General features: G+C 39.3%; 1 protein-coding gene across 9 annotated transcripts in view; it reads left to right on the forward strand.

The window, feature by feature from the left end:
- The first annotated feature begins 1,715 nt into the window (after nucleotides 1–1,715).
- phactr4a (phosphatase and actin regulator 4a) overlaps nucleotides 1,716–23,114 on the forward strand; it is a 38,646-nt gene continuing 17,247 nt past the window's right edge. For 2 of the 9 annotated variants that reach the window (XM_034891166.1, XM_034891175.1), the window contains exons 1-4: nucleotides 12,420–12,687; nucleotides 20,081–20,251; nucleotides 20,343–20,423; nucleotides 20,530–21,540. In XM_034891166.1, coding sequence (XP_034747057.1) covers nucleotides 12,630–12,687; nucleotides 20,081–20,251; nucleotides 20,343–20,423; nucleotides 20,530–21,540 — 1,321 coding nt within the window. In that variant the 5' untranslated portion in view covers nucleotides 12,420–12,629. Of the gene's footprint in view, nucleotides 2,063–6,268; nucleotides 6,384–10,147; nucleotides 10,193–10,528; nucleotides 10,763–12,419; nucleotides 12,688–20,080; nucleotides 20,252–20,342; nucleotides 20,424–20,529; nucleotides 21,541–23,114 lie in introns of those variants that run through there. The other 7 variants (XM_034891170.1, XM_034891169.1, XM_034891171.1 and 4 more) reach the window with 7 other exon arrangements.

The following is a 23,114-nucleotide window of genomic DNA, read 5'->3' on the forward strand; positions in this document are numbered from 1 at the left end:
ATCTATGGTGTGCAGTCTACAAGAACATGCACTGTGCTCATTCCATGTAGTTCAATGAATGACCAGAAGAGATCACAGTAGGCCTATTCATATTTTTGATTGGTGTACCGTCTGCAGAAAGAAAGATGTATATGACTACTCAGGTTTTAGAGAGAGAGCAGACATAGAATGCAACATAAAATGTGCAACACTGAACACACCAATTTGACAAAGAAGCCAAATGATTTGCCCATTTTTAAAAATTCTCACAGATGTAATTGATATGAAAGCCCGTTTCAGCCAGTAAAAGAAAAGAATAAGATGAAAACTAGGCCTTGTGAGGAAAAAACTAACCTGTGTTTCATTATGAGAGACTTCCTTGAAAAAAATGACTGCGTATTTTCAAATATTTTTATACAGTATGTAATTTAGAATGTACTGTATGTAACCTCATTGAGATTAGAATTCTCGTTTTTGTGACCAAGACAGCAGCTGCAGCAGCACATTAAAGCAAAGTGTCGGGGAGACAACATATAACAGCTAGACAATAACATTTCAAAGTCCAGCGTGATTAAGCCCAAAAAATTTTTTTATTACAGTGGTGGGAAAAAGCTTTCACACTTTCATACATACACAGATACATACATGCATACACTAGATACATACATACATACATAAACATATACATACATACAACCATTTTTCCTTAATAGAAGAAGAAGACCTACTTTTTTAATCCCCCAAAGGGAAATTACATTTTACACTGTTATTAGACACATTACACACAGGCCTGAAATACACATTCAGAGGACCTACACATACACCTACAGAGAGATGTTGGCGTGAGGGGGCTGTCCATGGACAGGCAGCCCAAGACGATGGGGGTTATGTGCCTTGCTCAAGGGCACCATGGCTCCATGGCCCAAGTGGTGGGCTGAAAATGGTCACTTCTCCGTTTACCAGTCCACAGTCTGTACTTGGTCTATACTGGGACTTGAACAAGTAGTGCCAAAATTTGCTACTACTCAAAATGCACTTAAATTGGACACATATATATATATATATATATATATATATATATATATATATATATATATATATATATATATATATATATATATATATATATATATATATATATATATATATATATATATATATATATATATATATATATACACACATATCTTCTGGTCATTTGTTGAACTACATGGTACATATATTGTGTTACACCATAGGATAATTGGCAATTCAAAATTTTAGAAAGAGAATTATATATAATGTTAAAAAAGTGACATTCTGTCGGGGTGTCTAGATTCAGTGTTGTTGTTTTTTGGCACATACAACCATTATGTTCTTGAAACGCGTGTGGCACACTCATCATGAAAAGTGAAAAATAAGTTGAAAAAAATATGAATATATTGGCTATATCTGGTAAATTAAAGGCTATCATTTGTGATAATTTGATTTTTATTTGATTGCATACAGCAAATAGTGACACAATCAGGTCAAAGGGTTTAAGGTTTATGGAACCTCCTAACTGTGAACATGACAACAGTGTTTCTATACCAAAGTCTCACCAAAGTGTTTTAGTGACCAATCTTAAAGCATACCTTAACATAATATATATGTATATATATATATATATATATTATTATTATTACTATTATTATCAGTTGTTCACGTGATTCCTGCTCTCTAGATGGGGCGCAGCAGCAAGAGGTACGCATGCGCAATGTAGTTTAATCTTTCTACCGATTTAACGCGCATCACCTTTTGAAAGCAAGTGCTAACAAACATTTCAGAACAGCATTTCACGGTTCTCTTAGCGTTTTGTGTCAAATTCAGGCGATGCTTGTATGTTTTCTCGCTCCGCCCGCACCAGAAAGTTACTTTTTGTGACTTTATTTGGGTCAAAATGTTGTTGCTGAAGCTAGTTCCGCCTTGCATTCTCCCTGTTAAGGACAGCAACGACAAGTGTCAAAAGTAGCTAATCGGGGACGAGATACAACGGGATACAGGAAAACCACGTCTATTGCCTTTTGGATACACTTCAACACGAATTAGCAGGTTACAATAAAAGGTGGGTAGCTCTGTGCACCATTATACATAACTGGGTCTTGAGCTGGAACAAGTATGAGCTAATTTACGTTCGCTGACATAGCTAGCTAATGCTAAAGCAACGGTACGGGAGCTACCTGTTGCTCACTCTAACTTACTTTAGCTAGCAGCAACCAAGGATTAGCATTATGTCAGTGCTCTTGTAATGCGTTTCTTTCTTTAGCTCCAAAACCTCGTTTTGGTTAGACAATTTAGAAAGGAAAAATGCACAGGGAGACCGAAAGTAAGTGACAATGACTATTTTTAGACTGTGTTACAGTTTGTTACAGTAGTCTGTCTTAACTTTCCCCAATTAGCATTGGTTATCCGCAAACGTTACCTGATGTAGCTGTCTGATAGCTTGTTGGTCAACATGTAACGTTTTCTAGGCCGATGCTGTGTAAAATACCTTACTTATCCTTACCATAATAACTAATCGTGGCAGTAACTGTTGTTTTCAAGACACTTAAGACCACGTTGTGAATGTTTAAACCTTTATTTATTTATAATTTAAAATTGTATTCTTCTAACCTAGTACATTTGCATTTGATGCGTCACTAACCCTAGACCTGCTGTAGCATTCTATTACATTGAAAAGATTGGAGGAAAGCTTCAGGTGTAAACTCTCAGCAACTTGCCTCACTGTGAAGCATTCCTCTGCATTCCATTGACAGGCCAGTGTTCTTGTTCCAACAAGCACCATAGTGTTTTTAGTACCGACTGAATGCGGTTATACGCCCTATGGACATCACAGACTCTTGAAAAGAGAAGACAAAGGGAGCTTCAGTTTATTGTATCTGTTTTAGATAGGCAAGCAGGCACCGTTGTCATCAGTTGGGTCATTATTGTGCTTTGAATACAAGTAGTGGGTTGTTGCATCTGACATGGATTACACTTCTCTTATCCGGCGGAAGAGGTGTAGGTAAATTGATCTTAATCTTGTTACATAAAGGTGAGTGACATTTTGGATTGAGATTGAGATACTGCAGGTGATATGTTGGAGGAGATTTGCACTGATTTTCAAAGGCTTCAAATTTGCGGGAGATGGAAACGTACCATGGCTCGTAACTTTAATCTTGTTCACAATAACACATGGGATGGCAGCTATACAACTGTTGTACGATGGAGGTAAGCTGTACCTTAGCCAACGAGGTAATCCTTTCAATCCAATTTTCTGATAGTGAGAAGTATGTCGCAAAAACGTGTTCACATGTTTGACTTAAATGTGTTAGAAAGTTAGGCCTTTTGCATAGGAACAAGTTTTTGGTGTATATCCAGGAATGAGTTTTTAACATGGTAGTATGGGAATTTTTTTTCTTATGTGTGCTATTTTCTCTTTAACTACAGCACTGCACATCAAGAAAAAATATGTTGCGCTTGTGATCTGAATCGAGACACAAATGAAGTATAATTTTAAAACTATAACTAACAGCATTTTGCAGCCTCAGAAGAGCTATGCCCTGATATTTAGGCAATTCTGAGATTGGTAAAAAAAAACTGTATAAGTTGTAGAATTTGGTAAAATGAGCTACTATGGCTGATATAATAGTAATCAACAGAAAGCAGATGTACTGTATTCAGATGGAGTTGTGTGAGCATTCGAGTACTGTGGGTCTTGTGGGACTTATATAATCAGATTTGTGTGTCATCATCAGCCTGCTGTCTACAGTGGCTCATTGAGATCAAAGCAGCTCTCTCCCAAACAAACTCCAGCTTGGTTCTTTATTCAGTTATTGCCAAGTCTGCAGAATGAACTTGGCCCAATGGCTGATTGTATTCCCCTCAACTTTGCAGAGCGCCATCCTTTTATCACATGAACTGGGAGTTCTTAATGAGCTAAGTGGGAGCTAACAGAGAACAGAATTGCGTAAAATGTATGAACTACCAATGCAGTGCAAAAAGAGAACAGCTGATTTTAAACATTGACTTCTTAAAGGAATCATGCAGTACCTATTTAGCATGTCAACTAGAGTATGAAATACCTCCAAAATCAGTAAAATCAGTAAAATCTACATGAACAAGGTTTGCTTACAGTTTGGATTGGTAATATTACAAAAGAGAAAGGTCTGAGGGGGTCACCCTACAAAAAAACAAAAGGTGTATTGTGGAACTCGTGGAAATACTGTTGTCAGATCCTGTTACCAAACCAGGAAATCTCGCATTCCTTTGGTCCACTGTTGTGTAAACTGTACTCGGTGTTAATGCCAATTAGTGCTGAGAGGGCAATTACTCAATTTATCGTCTTTCAGTGGAATCATATTGCGATGAAATCGTATTTCGAGATATTGTCTAAATTGATAGAATGCACATACATTTTCTCATAAGGTTTGTTGTGAAACATTTTGAGGGAATATCATTTGAAGCATTGCAGATTTGTTTTAACATCACTCTATTTCTAATCCAAAATCTCATTGTTAAAATATTTTGTGAAAGGACCAATTGTCAACCCTACAATATTGTTGCAATATCTATATGGATGTATTTGGTCAAGAAAATGGTGATGTATGATTTTCTCCATATCGCCTAGGGGTGGGAATCACCAGAGGCCTCACAATAAAATATCATCCTAATACTTATGTCACAATGCTATATTATTGCAATTTTAAACAGATTGCAATATATTGCAATTTATAACCTTTTTTCCAATTTAAAATGTTTCCCAATTTCAAATGATGCCTCAAAAGGAACATTAGTCGATATCTATTTTACCTTAAAAAGATAAATTGTTTGTTCATCTCACTTAAATGGTATTGCTGCAAAATGGGATCGTCAAGCAGACAAACTGAGCAACACATAGGCCTATATATTAATAGATTGATACTTGACATCTGTGTATCGATACAGTATTGCAAAAGAAAATATTGTAATGCTATGCTGTATCGATTTATTTCCCCCACCCCTAATATTGCCCAGCCCTAATGCCCAGATTTTTCTGGTGGGCTTGATTCACAAAGACAACATGTAAGCAATGACTTAATACGAACATATTGGCCGGGCTATTTCCTCCTCAACCTTTTGGATGACAGGGCTAGGTGTGAACCTATGCGTTTGTACATGTTGTACACGTGGTGTCCTGAGGGCTTCAGCATAAGAATGTGTCTCCTAGCTCAGCTGCTCCAGTTTATTGGCTTGTAGGCTCACAAATCAGTACACATTAACTCACCTCTGTGTTGGCCCTGCTGCCAACCTGCACCAGCTCGCCTGGGCCCAGTGCACTGGGAAGATATCTGAGAACAGAATTGGGTTGCAGTGGTGCTGAACTTTATCTAGTGAATTATTTGTGACTTCAAGTGCGTATCAGCTTCTCTCTCCTCATAGGCAGGTTGGAACAATGAATAATACATCCATTAAGGCTATTTTTAAATGGTAAGCAAATAAACTAAAGCAAATAGGGCTTTCCTTGTTAATAAGCTCAGATATGTTGTCTATTTAGAGTGTTATGTCATAGATATCCAGACAGAACAATTGCAACTGCAGTATTTGTGTTCAGCTTGCAGTAACTGTAGTTCTATTATCAGTTTTTCTTTTACGCACGCCCTGTTGACCCTAATCAGCCTTTAATTGCACCACATTTTCTAATTCCCAGTTGAAACCATTACCTGAATGATACGGAGTGTATCAGAGCTCAATTTCCTGATCTAAGTCACTTTATGGATATTAAAGCGTTTTAATAAAATGTCCTGCTGTGAGCAATTACATTATTTACAAGTAAAAAGTAAGATTACTGCAGTCCTGTGGAAACATTGAGGACAACTTCAGGGTGATATGAAGCAGTGACATAGGCTACATACTAGAGTAGTGGACATTAAAATGGATCATTTGAAGTGGTGTACAGTAGAGACGTGTAGTCCCACCTGCAGCTGTTGAGCATGTGCTGTGTACATTATACTGTAGCCAAAGACTTGTCAAACTTGTTGGACTGAACCAAAGCTGACTAGGCAGAGAGTTGTCTGCCGTTAGAATGCTGATTTGAAGTTCATGGTAGAGTTACTTCTTTAATTTGCATTTGAGGTAATCAACTCATACTTTAATGGTTTTGTCTATGGCAATGACAGTCTCCAGACAGGGATCTGATCTAATAAGTTCAAACATGTTTTCAGGCTACATTTTTATTTATTTTTTTCTCCAAGAAGTTACTTTATTTTGTGTCCTCCTGCTTTATGTTCCCCTCTGTTTGTATATTTTACAGGTGCTGACATCATTTTGTTGCTTAGTTTTCCCACTGCAACCAGAAGTCACAGCCAATCAGCGAGGACAGCGTTTCTGGGGAAGAATTTATCCACGATCAATGATCTCCAGTAGAAGTAAGTTGGTCTAACAAGACATCATTTTTTTAGGGCTGACGTCTTCAGGACGGCGTGTCAATAGGTTTGGCTATAAGCTCTTGTCTTTCCAAATTCTCATTGGTTGGACAATTGCTAGTTTTACTTTTTATGAGCACATTTCAAAGTAATTTTTTTCTGTCTCAAAATGCCCAGAAAGTGTGCCATGGAGGCGCATATGTTTCTTCAGCTGAGACGCCGTGGTTAAGTGCCGTGATACAGAATATCTGCGGAAGTAAAAAGTCTATTTGTCCCGCACCTCCAACTCTGTGATTGAACGGCTGGGTGACTGTGAACGATGACTAAACTTTTTTCACCTCTGCGCAACTAGAAAAAAAACCTTAAACTGAGCAGCACCCAGCATCCTGTCACGCTCTGGCGTTTGTACCATAGTGTGAACATGTGGCTCTGCAATTGCAAAGCATTTAAACAATAGGCAACCCTCAGGACTACACATTGTGCTACCAGATAAGGTGCACTCAGTGTACTTTGGCCGATTTAGTTAATCCAGAGATATGCAGATTTCTTTGTTCCCATCGACCAACTGATTGGTTGATGAATAGGTGGAATTTCAGTTGACCAAAATGTACTTTTGGTTGACTACAGTCCTACATTTTGTAGCTAAATGTAACCAATATAGGTTTTATTGTACTGTACTTTTATCGCAACTACATTCTAAAGTTGAATTCACAGAGAAACTGTGCTTTATAAATCCATAAAACCTTGGCCTAGTTCACCTGATAAGAAGGTCAAATAGTGAGCCAGGCTGAACTCACCCTTTTTATGCTGCAGTGTACACATTGTGCAGCCTATTCAGTCACACAGGTTTGGTTTTACCAGTTTGTTCTCTAGCATCGTTTGACATTCCAAAGTGCAGTCTGATACTGCTGTTTCCTTCCCTGTTAGCATCATGATGTAGCCACACCTACTGCTTTCGACCAGTTACAGGCAGGGCAATTTGACAATTTGAAAAGTACCTCTGAAGCTCACTAGGAGAGACAACACTAATTTACTTTTTGTCAATGCTTATCTCTGTGTGTGTGGTCCTGATCTTGAAATTATGATCATTCCTTCTGCCCAGCTGCTCCCTCTTAAAGCTACATGAGGTTCAAAATTGCGTATTTGTACTGTAATGGGCAGATGTAATGTTAATCAGGTTGTTGTTGCTCGTAATGTGCAGGTCTCTCTACATGTCTCTGCTATTCATTGGATTGTTGTGTTGAATTGATTTGGTGCAAGTTAACAAAGTTTCATTTCTCAGGTGTGTTGATAAGGGATGTTACCATTCTCCAAATCTACCAATTCGATTTTACCTTTGATTTTAAAGTCACTATTTGATTAAATTTTCTATTTTATACAGGCAATGCCACAAAAAGAGCCATTAACTAGATAGCTAAAGGGTACTGTGCAATAGAAGTTTAGTTTCTCAGTATTTTTTTTATTTTTTTATGAATTGGTGCCTTCTAGGCTTTCCAATTCAACTTTATTTGTAAAGCACATTTACAACCATGTTGACCAAAGTTCTGGACATTGACATTGGCTTTTGTTGCTGTTTGTCACTTTGCCTAAGATTGAGTGACAAGTAGTACTCCCCCTGTTGTTTACCTGGCTGCCATGAGTTTGCGGGTGATGAAGTCCAGTTACTGTTCTAGTTGCTCACACTTAAAGTGGAAATTCAATTCAATTCAATTCAATTTTATTTATAGTATCAATTCATAACAAGAGTTATCTCAAGACACTATACAGATAGACCACACTCCAGAATTTACAAGAACCCAACAGTTCTAAAAGAGAGCGGATGAAAGTTCGCTTGAGTTCAGTAGAGAAGACGGCTCGGCAGAGTCGTGTAATTACGACTTCATGACTTATCACAAACAGCTGAAGGAGCGGCGGTGTACGTAGTGGAAACTCTGTTGTGCATCTACCCTATTTCTAATACCATGGCGGCAGAACTTTTACGGTGGCAGGCCGCCAACAACATAGAGGGAACACTGGGTTAGCAGTAGTTAGATTAAGCACCCCATTTCTGCACCAGTCCATGTTAACACAGCCCACCTCCACGAGTCTTACCCAACAGAGCAACATCAGCTTGGAAGGCTAGCAGGCCTGGTAGCAAAGTCAGGTACACTGTTCAGCCATGTTTCTACAAAAACAAAAACACAGCAGTCTCTGAACTTGCATAAGGAGTTTTGTTGAAGTTGGATGTAGTCCAGTTTGTTGTCTAATGATTGGACTCTAATGATTGTCTAATGATTGGAACCTGAATGCTCAGGTCTTAATGCTTAGTGTTATGTAAGAAGAAAGGACATTTAAAAAAGGTTGTTAGCTATGTGAAAGGGACCCTTTACAACTTTAAATTGTTGTGTAATTGTCTGATCAACTATCAGCCAAGTAGACTACTTAACTTGCCTTTTTTAGACTAGTAGGGTTCAGAATGGAAGAGCAAACTATTGCACTACTTTGTCTTGGCTTGCACAACCAAGCCTTTTTCTGCTTCAGTCTGACCCCCATTTACTGAAGAGAACTTCCAATCTATTAAACGCTGGGAGTCATTCATTGATTTACTACATTTAGTACAGTGTTTCCCATACATAAGTTCTACTTGGGCTCAGCGCCAAGGTAAGATCTGCCCATGTAGATGAAATGTGACAAGTTGTTTTTTTTACCCAATAAATAATATACTTTTTAAAGGGCTCACATACCAGCAGCCTCAATTCCCTCCCCCTCGCTTTGCATGCATGAGACAGCGTAACGTTCACTTGATGTCAGACATTACTACATTAATTACATTGCATGCTGCTTTTTTAGCAGTCTGGTTGTTTACATTCTCTGCAACTGTCTGCTCCCCTCCATATCTTTTACAATGGAGCTGACCGGCGCTAATCAGCGTTAACTGAGCCTTCGCGTCTTGCTCGTGTCTAATAAATGTACCTATGGACCGTGTTTAGATTTATAAAAACATGTAGCTGTCTTCATGGATCATAGTAGCTTTAGGTTAAGTTGTTAATATATAGAACATTTAGGCTCAGAGTTAACAGGTAAAGCTTTTATATGCTGAACCATAAAATGTATTTGACAAACCAACCAGAATTGATTGACAAAGTACATGAAGGCTACACATCATCTTTATCTTCTAGTTTGGTGTGTTGTATGTAAATAGCTGTTTCTTTCTAAATTATCCTTTAATGTTATGTAGTCACTGTTTCCACTAAGTAGTTTATAAACTTTTGTTTGACTAGTTAATTACTGAACCCACCCATCACACACACACACACGTCATCGCATCTCGTGCCCCCCACCACCATGAGTACATTCTTAACCTGTGGGAAACACTGGAGTAAAAGGGATGTGGTCGGGACATTGAGTAAGACAGAGTGGTGACTACAGGTGAAGTGGGTTTCTGGACAATAATTGTCATTTTTTTGGTGTAAATTGATTTCTTGTAATAAATAGACATGCATTTGCATAAACAAGTACATTTGTCCACTCTCAAGTCAATAAGGCTAATCAAATATTTGACAAATGTCTCTTTAATGTACATTTTGAAAAGATAGTGTTTCACGATTAAGTGTGCGTTCTTAACGATTAAGTATGAAGTAAACAATCATGCATTAAATATTTAAGTCAATTGACATCCCTAAGTTATTCTCACCCCATGTTATATTTATGTAATCCGTTGTGTAAATTGTAATATTGAAATTATTCTTACACATTTCATAATGCTCCCATTTGTTCATTTGTTTCAGCAGCTGCTAACTGCTGAGGTTTGGACACTGTGATGGAAAATCCTGGTAAGAAAACCTTTTTTTTTAACATATACTGTATAATTTGTAGTTTTAATACTTTTGTCTTTTATAATTCAGTTACATTGTGCTGGAAAAAAATGTCAGCAGATTAAACAAATCATCAATATATAAAAAAAATCCAAACTCCCAACCTTTATCTTGTTTTGTCTTGCATAAAAGGTATACAAAATATTGGCTGTAGTGAGACTGGTCTTATCTAAACCATAGTATCATGATGGCAGAAAGTGGTGAGTCATCAAACAAAGTGTTGGGTAAAGAAGCTGTCAACTAAGGGGCTGGCCCTGTGACGCATTGTGCTGTTTACACTGCACCTATCTGATTGGTCCTCACCCAGAGGACACACCTGTAGGTTAGCAGAGCTGCCGGTTTCTGTCACTGTCAAACGTGGCCTTGGGCCTATTTCACCACTGTCCTCGATCATTGACAGACATCCACAGACCACGTAGATGCGACCGTAGCCCAGAGAGGGTCTCTGTTCCTAGGTTCCACTATTGTAGTGTATTTGCGACACCTGTGAGAAAATACCTGGGATGGCTGTTCAATCTGAATATCTTTGTGAGTAAACCTGCTTTGTTTTTGTTGTGGACTGTTAAATATTAAAGATGTATATTTCAGTTCCTTTCAAACTAATAGTATTCTTTTTTTAACCAACAATATAGGCTTTGTTGAGTTATAACACGGTTGAGACTGTAAGCAAATTATCATTGATTGTTTTTGTACTTGAAATGCCAAGACAGGGCAAGGCTCCATTAGCATTTTAAAGGCAACTGAGTGGTAACAGAACAGATTGAGGGAAGCATCATCTACTTATCTCAGCCTTGCCAAGCAGTAAACATAAACTAGACTTCCTTCTTGACCTAATTTTTTTTTTTTGTTAAAGTAATGTGTTTAGGACAAGAAGACAGGGCTTTTGGAAAGCTAGAAGGCTTTACATGTCTTTGTATTTTGACCAGAAAGGGCAGAGCCATACAACGTGTTGGACTGCCTTACGTATGATAGTGTTTGTGTGAGTCAAGTTTTTGTTCTCAATGTTCTCATGGTTAGAGTGGATTGTTTACAAGCCTGAAAAAAAGTGTTTGTCTCCATCTGCTGCTGCTGTATGGAACTTGTGAAAAGTGCCACGACAAGTCAAAAATGTGGACATGTCATACATTGGGATCCCTCTCTATTTACCAATGACTTTCTGGATTATTGTCCTAATTACCGTTCTTTTACCAAAAAGCTGGCTTGGGGGTCAAGAGTTGTGCTCTCATGCTGTAGCTTTAATTGGGCTGCAGAGGGAGCAACAGTGGAGCACATTATGAAGGCAGTCCTCTATAGCTCACTCTCATTTCTCATTGCCATAAACAGGTTCTTATATTGCCTTGTCTTGTCCTCAAAAATACTTGTATCACTTTCTATAAACCAAGTTCTGTCTGATTAGCAGTAGAATTTTCCTATTTCTCGCTGCTATCTCTAACATACAAGAAGGACCTCCTCTAACTCCCATACACTGCATGGGGGTGTATGTGAGGTTAAGGCCTCTAGATACATTTTGGCCTTGTGTCTGCTCAGGTGTGCTTGACACTTTTACTTTGAAATATGCTTTTTCAGTATCAACAAGCTTTTGAGAGAGATACAGAATATAAAGAGCAGATGTTTCCAGTAAAGCTAAATTTGTCTACATTTTAAGAGACAAAATTAAAATTTTATAAAGTGGCTAAAGCCAATGGCAATTAAGTTGTAATAAACATTTGTAGCCATATAGTCTACTACTTCCTAATAAAAGTGTTATTAGTTGGCACATGCATTTCATGGTTTAAAGAACAAGCCCTGGAGAGTCATTGGACACCGTTGCGGCGTCACTTCCTCTCCTCCGGCTTTGAGCTCCACCTTGGCCCGGCTCACCTTCCACTTCTCGAGTTACCTCACCCTGCAGAGCCCGCCCCTCGTCCTCTGGGGAGTAGTGTTTTGTCATTCTGTGAACTGGTGCTAGTGGGGGGCCCACTGCATTGCAAATCCCTCAAGGCTTGATGGCAGGACTGGCCAAACCTCAAAGCTCGCCCACTGTGAACTTTGCCCCTGAAAAATGTGCTCTGAGGAATGAAAGGCATCTGCTGGATTACCTTATTTACGTACCTTATTTATGAAGTCAGAGCTCCAAGAAGGGACGGACATAGGAAAATAGCAAGCGAGTGAGTGTGTTTGTGTTTTAAAGGAGGGAGGGAGGAAGAGAGGGAGAGACCAAATCACACAGGCTGAAGGGAGGGGGAGTGCGAGACAAGAAAAACCAAACAACGCAAGTGAGCAGTCAAGACAGTCTGGAGTTACAGGAGCTCTATGTCTGATTGGAGAAGAGTGAGGTGCTTTTACGTTTTGCTCTCCTGCCGCGGGCCTCGGGAGAGGCAGGGCTTGGCAGGCCAGCGGGGACAGGAGCCGTAGCATGGGACACAGTGCTAGCAGTGAGACAGTGGCCCAGCAACCAGCCCAACACAATACGGGTGAGTGCGAGACCAGAGGCGTAGCACTAAATGGTTGCCGTGAACATGTTAACTGGTGTTAGATGGGGATATGACCTGGCCAGCATGTTTGCATTTCTGCAGAATGGAAAACCAACAAGAGGACAATGTTTGCAGTTGTTGTTAAAGCAGAAACAAACTGGAAATCGACAGGCACAGACAGGCATAGAAGAATGCATACAGATGGAATGCGGTGATTGTGAAATGTAGAAGCCACACAAACTTCTCTCTGTCTGCATTCACCGCTCCATCTGCCTTTTGGAGGCTTTTCTAAAAAACAAGATTTGAGGGTGCAAGGCACCAACTGGAACCAGCTCTCCCTATTTGGATCTTTTTTTTTTTTTTTTTTTTTAAACCGCTCAGCTTCTCAAGTCATATTTTGGACCACAGGTGTATTGTAAACTCTAAAGTCGGTTGAGTTAATAACTTCAAACATTCAGAACCTGTTTTGGCTGTCAAAAGGTGGATCCTCTCTCAAGTTCTATTTGCACCTCTACGATTCCTTTCAAACCTACACTTAGCAGCTATTGGAATCCACCATTTATGAAACACATCTATGAGGTCACGGTCTGTCATTTTTCTTCCTGATGATATCACAGCCTTTTAATCTTCCGACACTAAACTGTTGGGCATGGCCTGACTAGTTTGTTGGATCAATATTTGCTTTATATTTTAAACTACTGTAGGGCTTCTGTTCAAACACTTCTCAACACTCCTGCCTAAATGTAACAAGTAAGATGAGAACATCCTCTTTGTTACATATTCGCACTCCAAGCTAAATGTATTTTTGCCTCGGGTGTGCATGCTTGTGTAGTTGGTGTCAAATTGTCATGTGATTGGCATGAGTCATATGGGCAGCTTGATTAAAGGACTAGAGGCTTAGTGCAGGTTTTGGTTTTGGTTTTTTATTTCTTTGAGTTTAAACAGCGGAACATTTACAGAAGCCAATGTTGTTACTCCAGTCTTAGGTTTTGTTATAACAAGCTTTCCTGTTTCAAGTCACTTTTATAAATGCGTACCTGGGACTTGGCCTTTAGTGTTTGGTCTGAGCACTGTAATGCTTTTTTCCTACTGAGTTTCTTTCACCGCCTCTGTTAGGAATCAGTGACTTTTTAATTCTCTGCTGGATCTGTGAAAAGCAGCCGTCTCAGATTGTCATGCTCAGCTGTACAAGGTCACCACATCACACTGTTGCCGCCAAGGATGTCAGTGTTCAGTTCATTGCAATCCCGCCCCTTACCAGTTTAACACCCACTGGTGTCTAGCTTATGTGTCAGGAATAGCTTTAAGGGCCAGTGCACTGTACACAGATCACTGACCTGTGTATGCCTGCATTTCATCATAGGCTTACACACTGCCTGCTTCACTTCATACAGTGGGTGGATCCAAAATAATTTTATGGAGGAGTTTTTCATGTACAAACATTTTGTTTTTTGAGTTTCAGTTAACCAGCACATATGTTATGTGTTTTGTTTATCTGTGATCAAACTGTGGGTCTTTCAGTCAAAATAACTAAAACTGCAATATAGTCGGTCTGAACAGTTTCAACTCATTAATATACATGTGTGCCAGACTTACAAAATTCATCAGAAAAACACGATCACACTTGCACATTGAGAGTATTGGACAGGGATGTTCAATAAGTACGGAATGTCAAATATTATATATATATATATAGCTGGGCGATGTAGAGAAAATCAAATATCACGATATTCTTGACCAAATACATCGATGCCGATAATGCGACGATATTGTATTGTTGACTATTGGTGCTTTAACAAAATGTTATTTACACAATGAGATTTTTGATAAATATTCTCCAGAAATGGTTTTATTGTCTTAGTGTGTAAAGGCTAATAATAGAACTATAGCAAGAACAGTCTGGAAAATGTCATTTTCAGCAAATGACATCTCTTTACTGTAATCCAGCCTGTAAAACCAGGCAAAGACTACACTTACCATATTATTATATATCCAAAATCAAAGACGATATCTATTCTCATTTTGCGATATCGATACAACATTGATATATTGCCCAACCCTAAGGCACTGGTGCTTAAAGACTTGGTCACTGCTGTTGTTGGAAAAACTGTATTGGGAAAAATTACCCAGATGTGACTGAAGGTTGCGTTTACTTAAAGCATTCATAATTGTATTTTTAGGTTGAACTAAAACCATATTTTTGTTGTACTGCACATTGCTGAAGATCCTGTTTTTACCCTCTGTGTGTAGGTCTCTGTTTTAGCTCCAAATTGAGACATCTCACTTGTTTTAGCTACAGAATAAGGCATCTCAATTCTATACTATCTTTGTTGGGAGTCGCACATGCGCAGTAGCTAGGTAAGATCACATCAGCTAACTAATGTTCTTCCTTAGGCCAGTACAAGGCAGGGTTAGCTGGGAGACTTCTTCTAGACAAGGGGCAACTGTGGAATACCTGCAGAACAGGGACATGGAAGTCGTTCTTTTGGAGATTATGGTCAACTAGTGTGTGTTGTAGCTGTGTTTTGCCATTATGAACAAGCTAGCATGCTAGCACTGGCATACTACGGTTAGCTACCTCATCTCAGCTAGTTACAAAGAAATCCATACAGCTTACCCGGGAGACTGAAGGCAGAGGACATTCAGAAACCTGTATCTCACTCGAAACAGCAAGGATGTTTTTTTGGTCAAGTTTGTATGCATGTCGAAGCACCAGAGACACAAAATAACACCCCAAATCCCAGAGAGAGGGATTTTTTTCATAATATGGGCACTGATCAGCTGTTGTCCCATCTGACAGATATAAGCATTCTATCTGAATGTGTGTTATTTGTTCTCAGAATATTAGTTTGAAGGCTGTCAGGGAGATACTGCCCTATATTATCTTTATTCAGATTGGTATTGATTTTTATTTTGGCTGGTAAGTTACAAAAGAATGCAGCACAGAGAAGGGTTGAGTTAATTTAGAAATAATGTGGCCATTAGAGAACTCTGGCAAGTACATTTTTACACTGTAAAATGGCATGCTCAGTATCTTGGCATGTATCTATCACAATTAAAGAAATGAAATACATCTAAAATCTGTATCAATGATTGATTAATTTTGTCTTGTGAGTTCACATTAAAGTCAATTACTACCGGCCAATATATTGTTATCACATCTTATAAACTCCCAAATAGGTAGATATCAGTGTCGGCCTAAGAAATGCATTGTTTGTCTGGCTGTCATGTCACAGGCTTAGAAAGAAAATACCTGTCTGGATGTGAAAGTGCTGTGTAACCCATAGCTGGTATTGCTTGCTACTGTAGATAATAAATTAATGAGGATTTGCTTTGTAATCAGATGATATGCATCAATAACAACAATTGAAATTTGATGCATAGGAAATGGAGTGCCCTGCCCAGTAGAGCTGGGCAATATGGATATAATCAAATATCCTCATTTTTTTTTAACCAAATACCTCAATGTCGATATTGTGGTAATATTGCAGAGTTGACAATTGGTGCTTTGACAAAATATGCACTCAGTGATATTTTTGATAAACAATCATCAGGTACAGTATGTAGATATAATAACTGCTAGAACAGTCTGGTGTGTTCAGAAAATCACTTTACTGTAATACAGACTTTAAAACCAGGAAAATACAACACTTGTGTCATATCAGGATATTACAATATCCAGAATTTAAGACGATATCTAGTCTCATACTGTATATTGATATCGACACAATATCAATATATTGCCCAGCCCTACTGCCCAGCTTGGAAGAGCTCAGCTGCAACATTGGTCTTTAGCCGAGGACATGAATGAGATGGGACTAACATTGTCTATATCCACAAAGTATCACTTCCTGCACTCTGCTTCGACATTTCTCTGCTTGGGGTAGCCTGTAGACATTCACCTTGATTTCGGATTCCCCTTGAGACACTTGCAACCCTGGTTCAGACATCCTGTCCACAGTCCCTATTTACGGCCTGATGCCCGTTACCTTCCGCTTTCTTTGTGTTGTAATTTTTAACACCAGATGATTTATGAGGACTTTGGTTAACTACTCCTCCGATTTCTGCCGGGTAAATCTTGACAGCTAGCTAGACTATCTGTCCAATCTGAGTTTTCTGTTGCACGACTAAAACAATTTTTGAACTTACACGTTTCACCAAAAAAAGTTCCTTCCCGAGGCTATTTTGAAGGGGTACCTTGGCTCTGTCCCAAGCTTAGCGCCGCCCAAGACGATTGTGATTGGTTTAAGGAAATGCCAGTAAACTAAAGCTTGTTTTTCTCCCATCCCTAAATGCTTTATGGACTAGCTAGACTGGTCTGGTACAGTGAGACTAGACTAAACATAAACGGCACCTAAAACTGAGCCTAACCCAAATATTTATCAATGACAAGGGCTGTATCCCACAAATGACTAAATGCCTACTCCCTTGACATGTTGTCAAGAGAACGGGGAAGCTTAAACTTAAGTCTTCCTATTTACTTTGTTGAAGAACTTTAGCATATCTTGGTGGTTTGCGGTGAGTTGGAACTCAGTTTTGATTCATATTTGGCAGATGAGCTTTGTAAGAGATATTGCAACAAGGAAAAGAAAAATAAGCAACTACAATCCGCTGGTTAAAAATATGAGCTGCAGGAAAGGGGCACTCGACTCGATCCTATCTGACAAATGGGAAACGACACATATTGTGTCCACAGCATGTGGTTTGATTGTGGTTGCCCACCGAACGTTCAGCACATTTATCTTAACTGTATGGAAATGGATAGCTGCTGAAGAAACTAAATAAAAAAAACTATTTCTGGAGATTATCTGTCAGTTCTTATATTCCTGATTGATAAAACTCTCGTAAGTGATCAATAAACTACAAATAAATCATTAACACCACCATTCAATTTACAAAACAAAAGCTGTATTTCCAAAGGAGCCTGATGCCCAGAGCTTTCCTTTCGGATTCATGATGCCGGAAACCTTTATCGCTAGCCTTGAAAAACTCCTCTGCAAGGTATGGGGTTTAATAGTGATTGTAAAAGGTAATAATCCCCCTTTTATTCCACCAGTGTAACGTGTGTTGGACAAACCGGTAATATAAAACCTCAATCAGTGTTTGGTAAGACAGGTTACCCTCTCCTCTGTCAGATGCTGTTCAGCTGAAGTCAGTTATGGGGCTGCTAGAAATAATCCAGAGATCTTTTTACCTTGTTTTTCATTGTTTCTAATGTCTTACCTCACACAATCCAATTTGCCTCACTGTTTATGCTGGTTGTCTCCAATAATTTCATTTTTTTTGTCTGTTTCTTACATCCTTATAACTACAATTTACACTTAATCTTTAGACTTTGATCAACGTAGTAAGGTAAGAATAATGAACGGAATGATGACTGGTTGGATTCTTTAATTATGTTGTGTCAAGTGCAGCTAGTTGATGTTTCATTATTTCATTTTATTGTTTACATTTTAAAATAAGTAATTTAGTTAAGCCTTAGTATTAATGCTTACCGTCCTACTGCAAGAGAATCACGAGTGGAGTCCGTGATGATAGTCCCGCAGAGTCGGTGTCCTGTCACTCATATTGGCAGAGCTACCAAAGAAGGGGATGCACGCTGAAAAGCTCCTTCAGACTTTTTCAAATGACTGTGCCAAATAAAAGAGGAATTAAAAGAGAAATGTATTTGACCTGCCAAACACATACTGACCTTTTTATACGGTATATGTGTAAATTGCATTTTTATTTCCCCCCTATTTTTTTACTTTCTTTATTGTCCTCCTAAACGGACAGTTGTCATGCCGCTATGAATATGTGCTTATGGAAGTCACCGACTGCTAATATAGAAGTAAATCGTTCAGTTAGAGCCATGCCACTCTATTGCCCACATTTCTTTTCATTTTAACTGAAGGTGACTGTCCCCATCACGCATGCTACCTTCACACTGTCAGATTATGCTCAATGTAACTGCTTAAATAAAAGAAATGAGCTCACCTGTCTTCATGTATATTAAATTGTGAAAAAGTCCTCCCCCCCCCTCTGCCTGTACTTAAACCATAGGCCTTCTGCTGCACAGTGTTGTGTTACTGCTCCCATGCGACTCATCACTTAAGAATTCTAATAGTGGTTTCACACCCAGTTGTGGCTGTTTTAGGATTTTCAATAGCATAAGACCAAGTTGAGTCATGGTTTCTGTCGCAGCTCAGTGTGATTATTTGTTTATTTTTTTTTATTTTTTTAACTTTGCATAGTAAATAGTCTGGTTTTAAAAATAAATATCTAAACTTTTGACATTGATGGTGAACTTGACAAATGCAGAGGATAGTCTATGATCCTATTCCTACCAATACTATGTCAAAAATCCCACTCATTCACACTACCCTGTAAATAATACCAGAAGATGCCACGTGCATATCGCACTGTCTGGCTCTCACGTTACAGTTTAGACAGGACAGAGGAATTTGGACCAGCCTTGTTTTGAAATTTGGTCCTTTTTTGTTGTGACCTATTTCTAGCAGCAGCTTTGAGCTGGAGTCTAAGTCTAGACATGCATACCTATCAAGAATCTAAACTTGTGACAGTTGCAGCCAGACTATTTTGTCTTTATTTTAGATTATTGTTAGATTCTCTAAATTAGGCACACACCTTTTTTTTATATTGAAATCCTAAAATATAAGGTTTATATTTGCCTGTATATTTGCCATGTCATAAAGTCATCATATCTGAGTGTTGTGTTGAATATAACGTTTTTTAGTTTTTGTCTTTTAATTCATGCATGCTCAATTAGTAGTCTAAGCCCTTAAAGGAATATGGTTGTCATTTTGAATGCATGCCTAATTTACCGTTGTTTTGCCCTCATGACAACTAGTATTCAAGACTTTGTCACTCACCCTGCACTGAAACAGAGGATTCCTGAACTGTTTGCAATTGTCACAGGCCACAGGCAGTTGTCATCCGGATGTGAACATTTAGTGAGACTGAAGATTGAAGTCCATTATGCCCAGTTTGGAGTAGAGGCTTTCCAAAAATTCTTTGATAAGCCTAAATATTATCTGGGTCTGTCAATTCAACTTAGCAGGAACCTATCAGTACAGTCTCGTGAGCACAATGAACTGTTCTCTTCTACTAAAGTAAATGTGTGTGATCAGCAGTAAATGCTGAAGTCCTTTATTATTGAAATCTTGTTCAGCCACAGCTTTTGAAACGTGAAACTGACACTGTTCAAAGAGTGCAAATTGATCTCTTTATGTTTTATATTGTTTTAATTTATTGCTTTGGCCTTCTGGGGACATGTAGACCAATACCGCCTGATAAAATGAGGCCTAAAATAACTGAATTTCCTCTCTTTAAAATTGTTTACGTGAGTCAAACTCTGGGTCATCTGTAATTTGCCACTGTCATTTTTATACAGGCGATGAGGTGGACCTGCAACACAGCACAACAGGTGGTGAAGATGAGAACTCTGGTGGGGAACCAGCTCCAACCAAGGGCAAAGGCAAGTTCTCCAAAATGGGAAGGATTTTCAAGCCCTGGAAATGGAGAAAGAAGAAGCCAAGTGAAAAGTTTGCTGAAACATCGATAGGTATGCTGGGTACAAGGGTTAGGGTCTTATTTTTCTGTATTGTGTGTTTGTTTCTTTATGCTGATTTCCTTATACAGGTTTCTTTTTTCAGTCTTAGAAAGAAGGATTTCTGTCAGAAAAAGTCGCCAAGAGCTGATTGCCAGAGGGGTTTTAAAGGATTTACCAGAGAATGGTAGGTCAAGCTTTATTTGTTTTTGTTAAAGAATGTTCTGTGGATGGTTTGGCTCCATTTCTGATGACACTGACTGTATTTCACTGTTTGTGTGTTTATGGGACAGAGAGCAATGATGTTAACCACTCCAAAGCTCCACCAGTGAAGAATGGGCACCCTGTGCCAATGGACGTGGACAGGATGTCTGAACCAGGGGTGCGAGTGTCCAAAGGGGAATCCGAAATCAAGGTGAATTCCCTCAGGCTACCCCAAGTAGAGGAACGTCGAAGCAGAGTGCAGTCCGATGCCTCCCGAAGTAACCGGGCACCTCTGGATGTGGACAATCACGCACGGCTTTCTGTGGACGTGGACAGACGAAGCCGTCTGCCATCAGATGTTGATAAGAAAGCAGGATCGTTACCCCGAGGACCTCTGCAGGATGATAGATACCGCAGAGAAGAGAGGAGAGATGGCAAAGATGAGGACAGATTAAGGAAGAACAGGGAAGACTTAGAAAGAAGGGATTGGCGAGAGGAAAAGGAAAAAGAGGGGGGAGTCGACCGGAGAGAGAGGCGAGATGACAGAGAGAAGAGAGATGAAAGAACAGAGAGACACAATAGGGAAAGAAGAGATCGCGAGGAGCGGGAAAGGAAGGATCGTGACGAGAGAGAACGCAGAGATCGTGACGAGAGGGAACGAAAAGATCGTGACGAGAGGGAAATTAGAGACAGGGATGAGAAGGAACGCAAGGAACGGGATGATAAAGAAAAGAGGGAGGACAGGGACAAAGATAAGGATCGGCGGCTTGAGAGGGAAAAGAGAGAAACCCGAGATGATAGAAAAGATGAGGACAGGGAGAGAAAAAACGTCAGAGTGGAAAAAGACGATAGGGACAAATTGGACGAATGGGCCAAGAGGAACGAAAGAGAGCAAAGAGATGATCGGGAAAAGCCAGAGCATCAGCGGTCTGTGGCTGACCCGCGGCCTATCACCAGGCCCGTCTCTGAGATGGACTTGCGGCCTTCTCTACAGAAGAGCTCCTTAGAGGACAACAAGAGGGTTCGCCCAGCCTCAGAGGCTGACAAGAGAACTACCCTGCCCAGATACAACCCGGCTGCAGAGTTCAGAGAACGCTCAGGTAAGCTCTCTGTCCTGTGATAAGTTTTATCTTGCTAACCTTGCCTGTGTTTTTTTTTTTTTTTATACTTTCAACCTGCGAGTTGGTGACATTCAACGGCGCAGTGACAGTTAAGAAATTACTAGTATAAAAGCTGATGATTGTGTTGTCATTTCTCCAAACCCCACAGTCATAGTGTTACTAACGGAGGTCGAGAAAAATCAAGGAGTCCCATTATCTTGGCACACTTTTTGACAGTTGATTGGAACTGGATGAGGCGCACAACTTGACCCCCTCCTTATGCAGAGAGTTATCTCTGTTTTGTTTTTAATAATCATATCTAATTCCCCAAAATATCTGTGTTTCTGTTGGTCTGGGTAAAGTCTGATCATGTTTTAATAAGGCATGAAACTACCCCTAAAAATGCTTTTTAGGGGTCCAAAATTACTTTTAACAGAATAGAATTTGACTATTTAGGACTTCTTGGTTAGTAAAATGTAAGAAGTGACGCAGAGAGCAAACCTTTAAACTAGGCTATAGCCCTATTTGCATGGGATTAGTATTACTTGGTGACTTCTAGTCATTTGTAATAGTTACGGAGTTCAGTAATCTTAATCTTGTGCAAATCAACCATGCCTTTAATTTGTCAAGTAAACATTTCCCTCCAAATGACCCACCATACTTAATCGAATGCCGAGGTCCTGTGATAATGTTATCCTTTAAAACAACCAAAGTTGACCAAAGTGCTGTACAAAATAATACAAAAAGAAAAAAAGAAACATAACTTGACAAGAGTAAAAAAATACCTGCACATACCTGCACAATAAAACAATTAAACTAAATGATTAAATGCAGTAAATGAAGTAGACCTCTTACCAGGTTTCAAAGGCCACAGAGAAGAGGTAAATTTAAGACGTGATTTAAAAACGGACAAGGAGGAGGCCTTTTTAACAGCAGAGACAAATCATTCCACAATTTTGGAGTCGACAAGGCAGAGGCACGGCCCCTCTGAGCTTCCGCTTAGTTTTAGGCACACTCAGGAGCAGCTGATCATCTGACCTGAGAGAGCGTGTCGGTACGTAAGGGATATAATATCTTGTATAAATGTATAAGCTCAGAGAGGTAGTGCGGAGCAAGACCATTCAAGGCTTTAAAAGCAAAAGAATTTTAAAATGGATCCAAAATACAATAGTCAGCCAGTGGAGTGAGGCTAAAATGGGGGAAATGTGATCATGTTTACATATGCCAGTCAAAAGACGTGCAGCAGCATTCTGCACCATCTGGAGACTATGGATGACCCACTTACCCCCATATAAAGTGCATTGCAGTAATCCAGCCTAGCGGCAGTACAAAGGCATGGACTACCGTTTCAAAGTGGTGTCTTGACAGTATTGGCTTTATTTTGGCCAGCTTCCTCAAGTGGAAGAAACTTGATTTGACAACAGCCTTGATCTGACTGTCAAACTTAAGCTCCATTTCCACTTTAACTCTTAGGTTTTTGATGCAAGGTTTATCATGCTGCACCTAGGAACCCAGATCTACAATGGGGGGTCCCAGTGGTGCCACCAAAAACCATTACTTGTCTTTTTATTAAT

The sequence above is a fragment of the Etheostoma cragini genome, chromosome 14, assembly GCF_013103735.1.
Source record: "Etheostoma cragini isolate CJK2018 chromosome 14, CSU_Ecrag_1.0, whole genome shotgun sequence".
Taxonomy (NCBI): Eukaryota; Metazoa; Chordata; class Actinopteri; order Perciformes; family Percidae; genus Etheostoma; species Etheostoma cragini.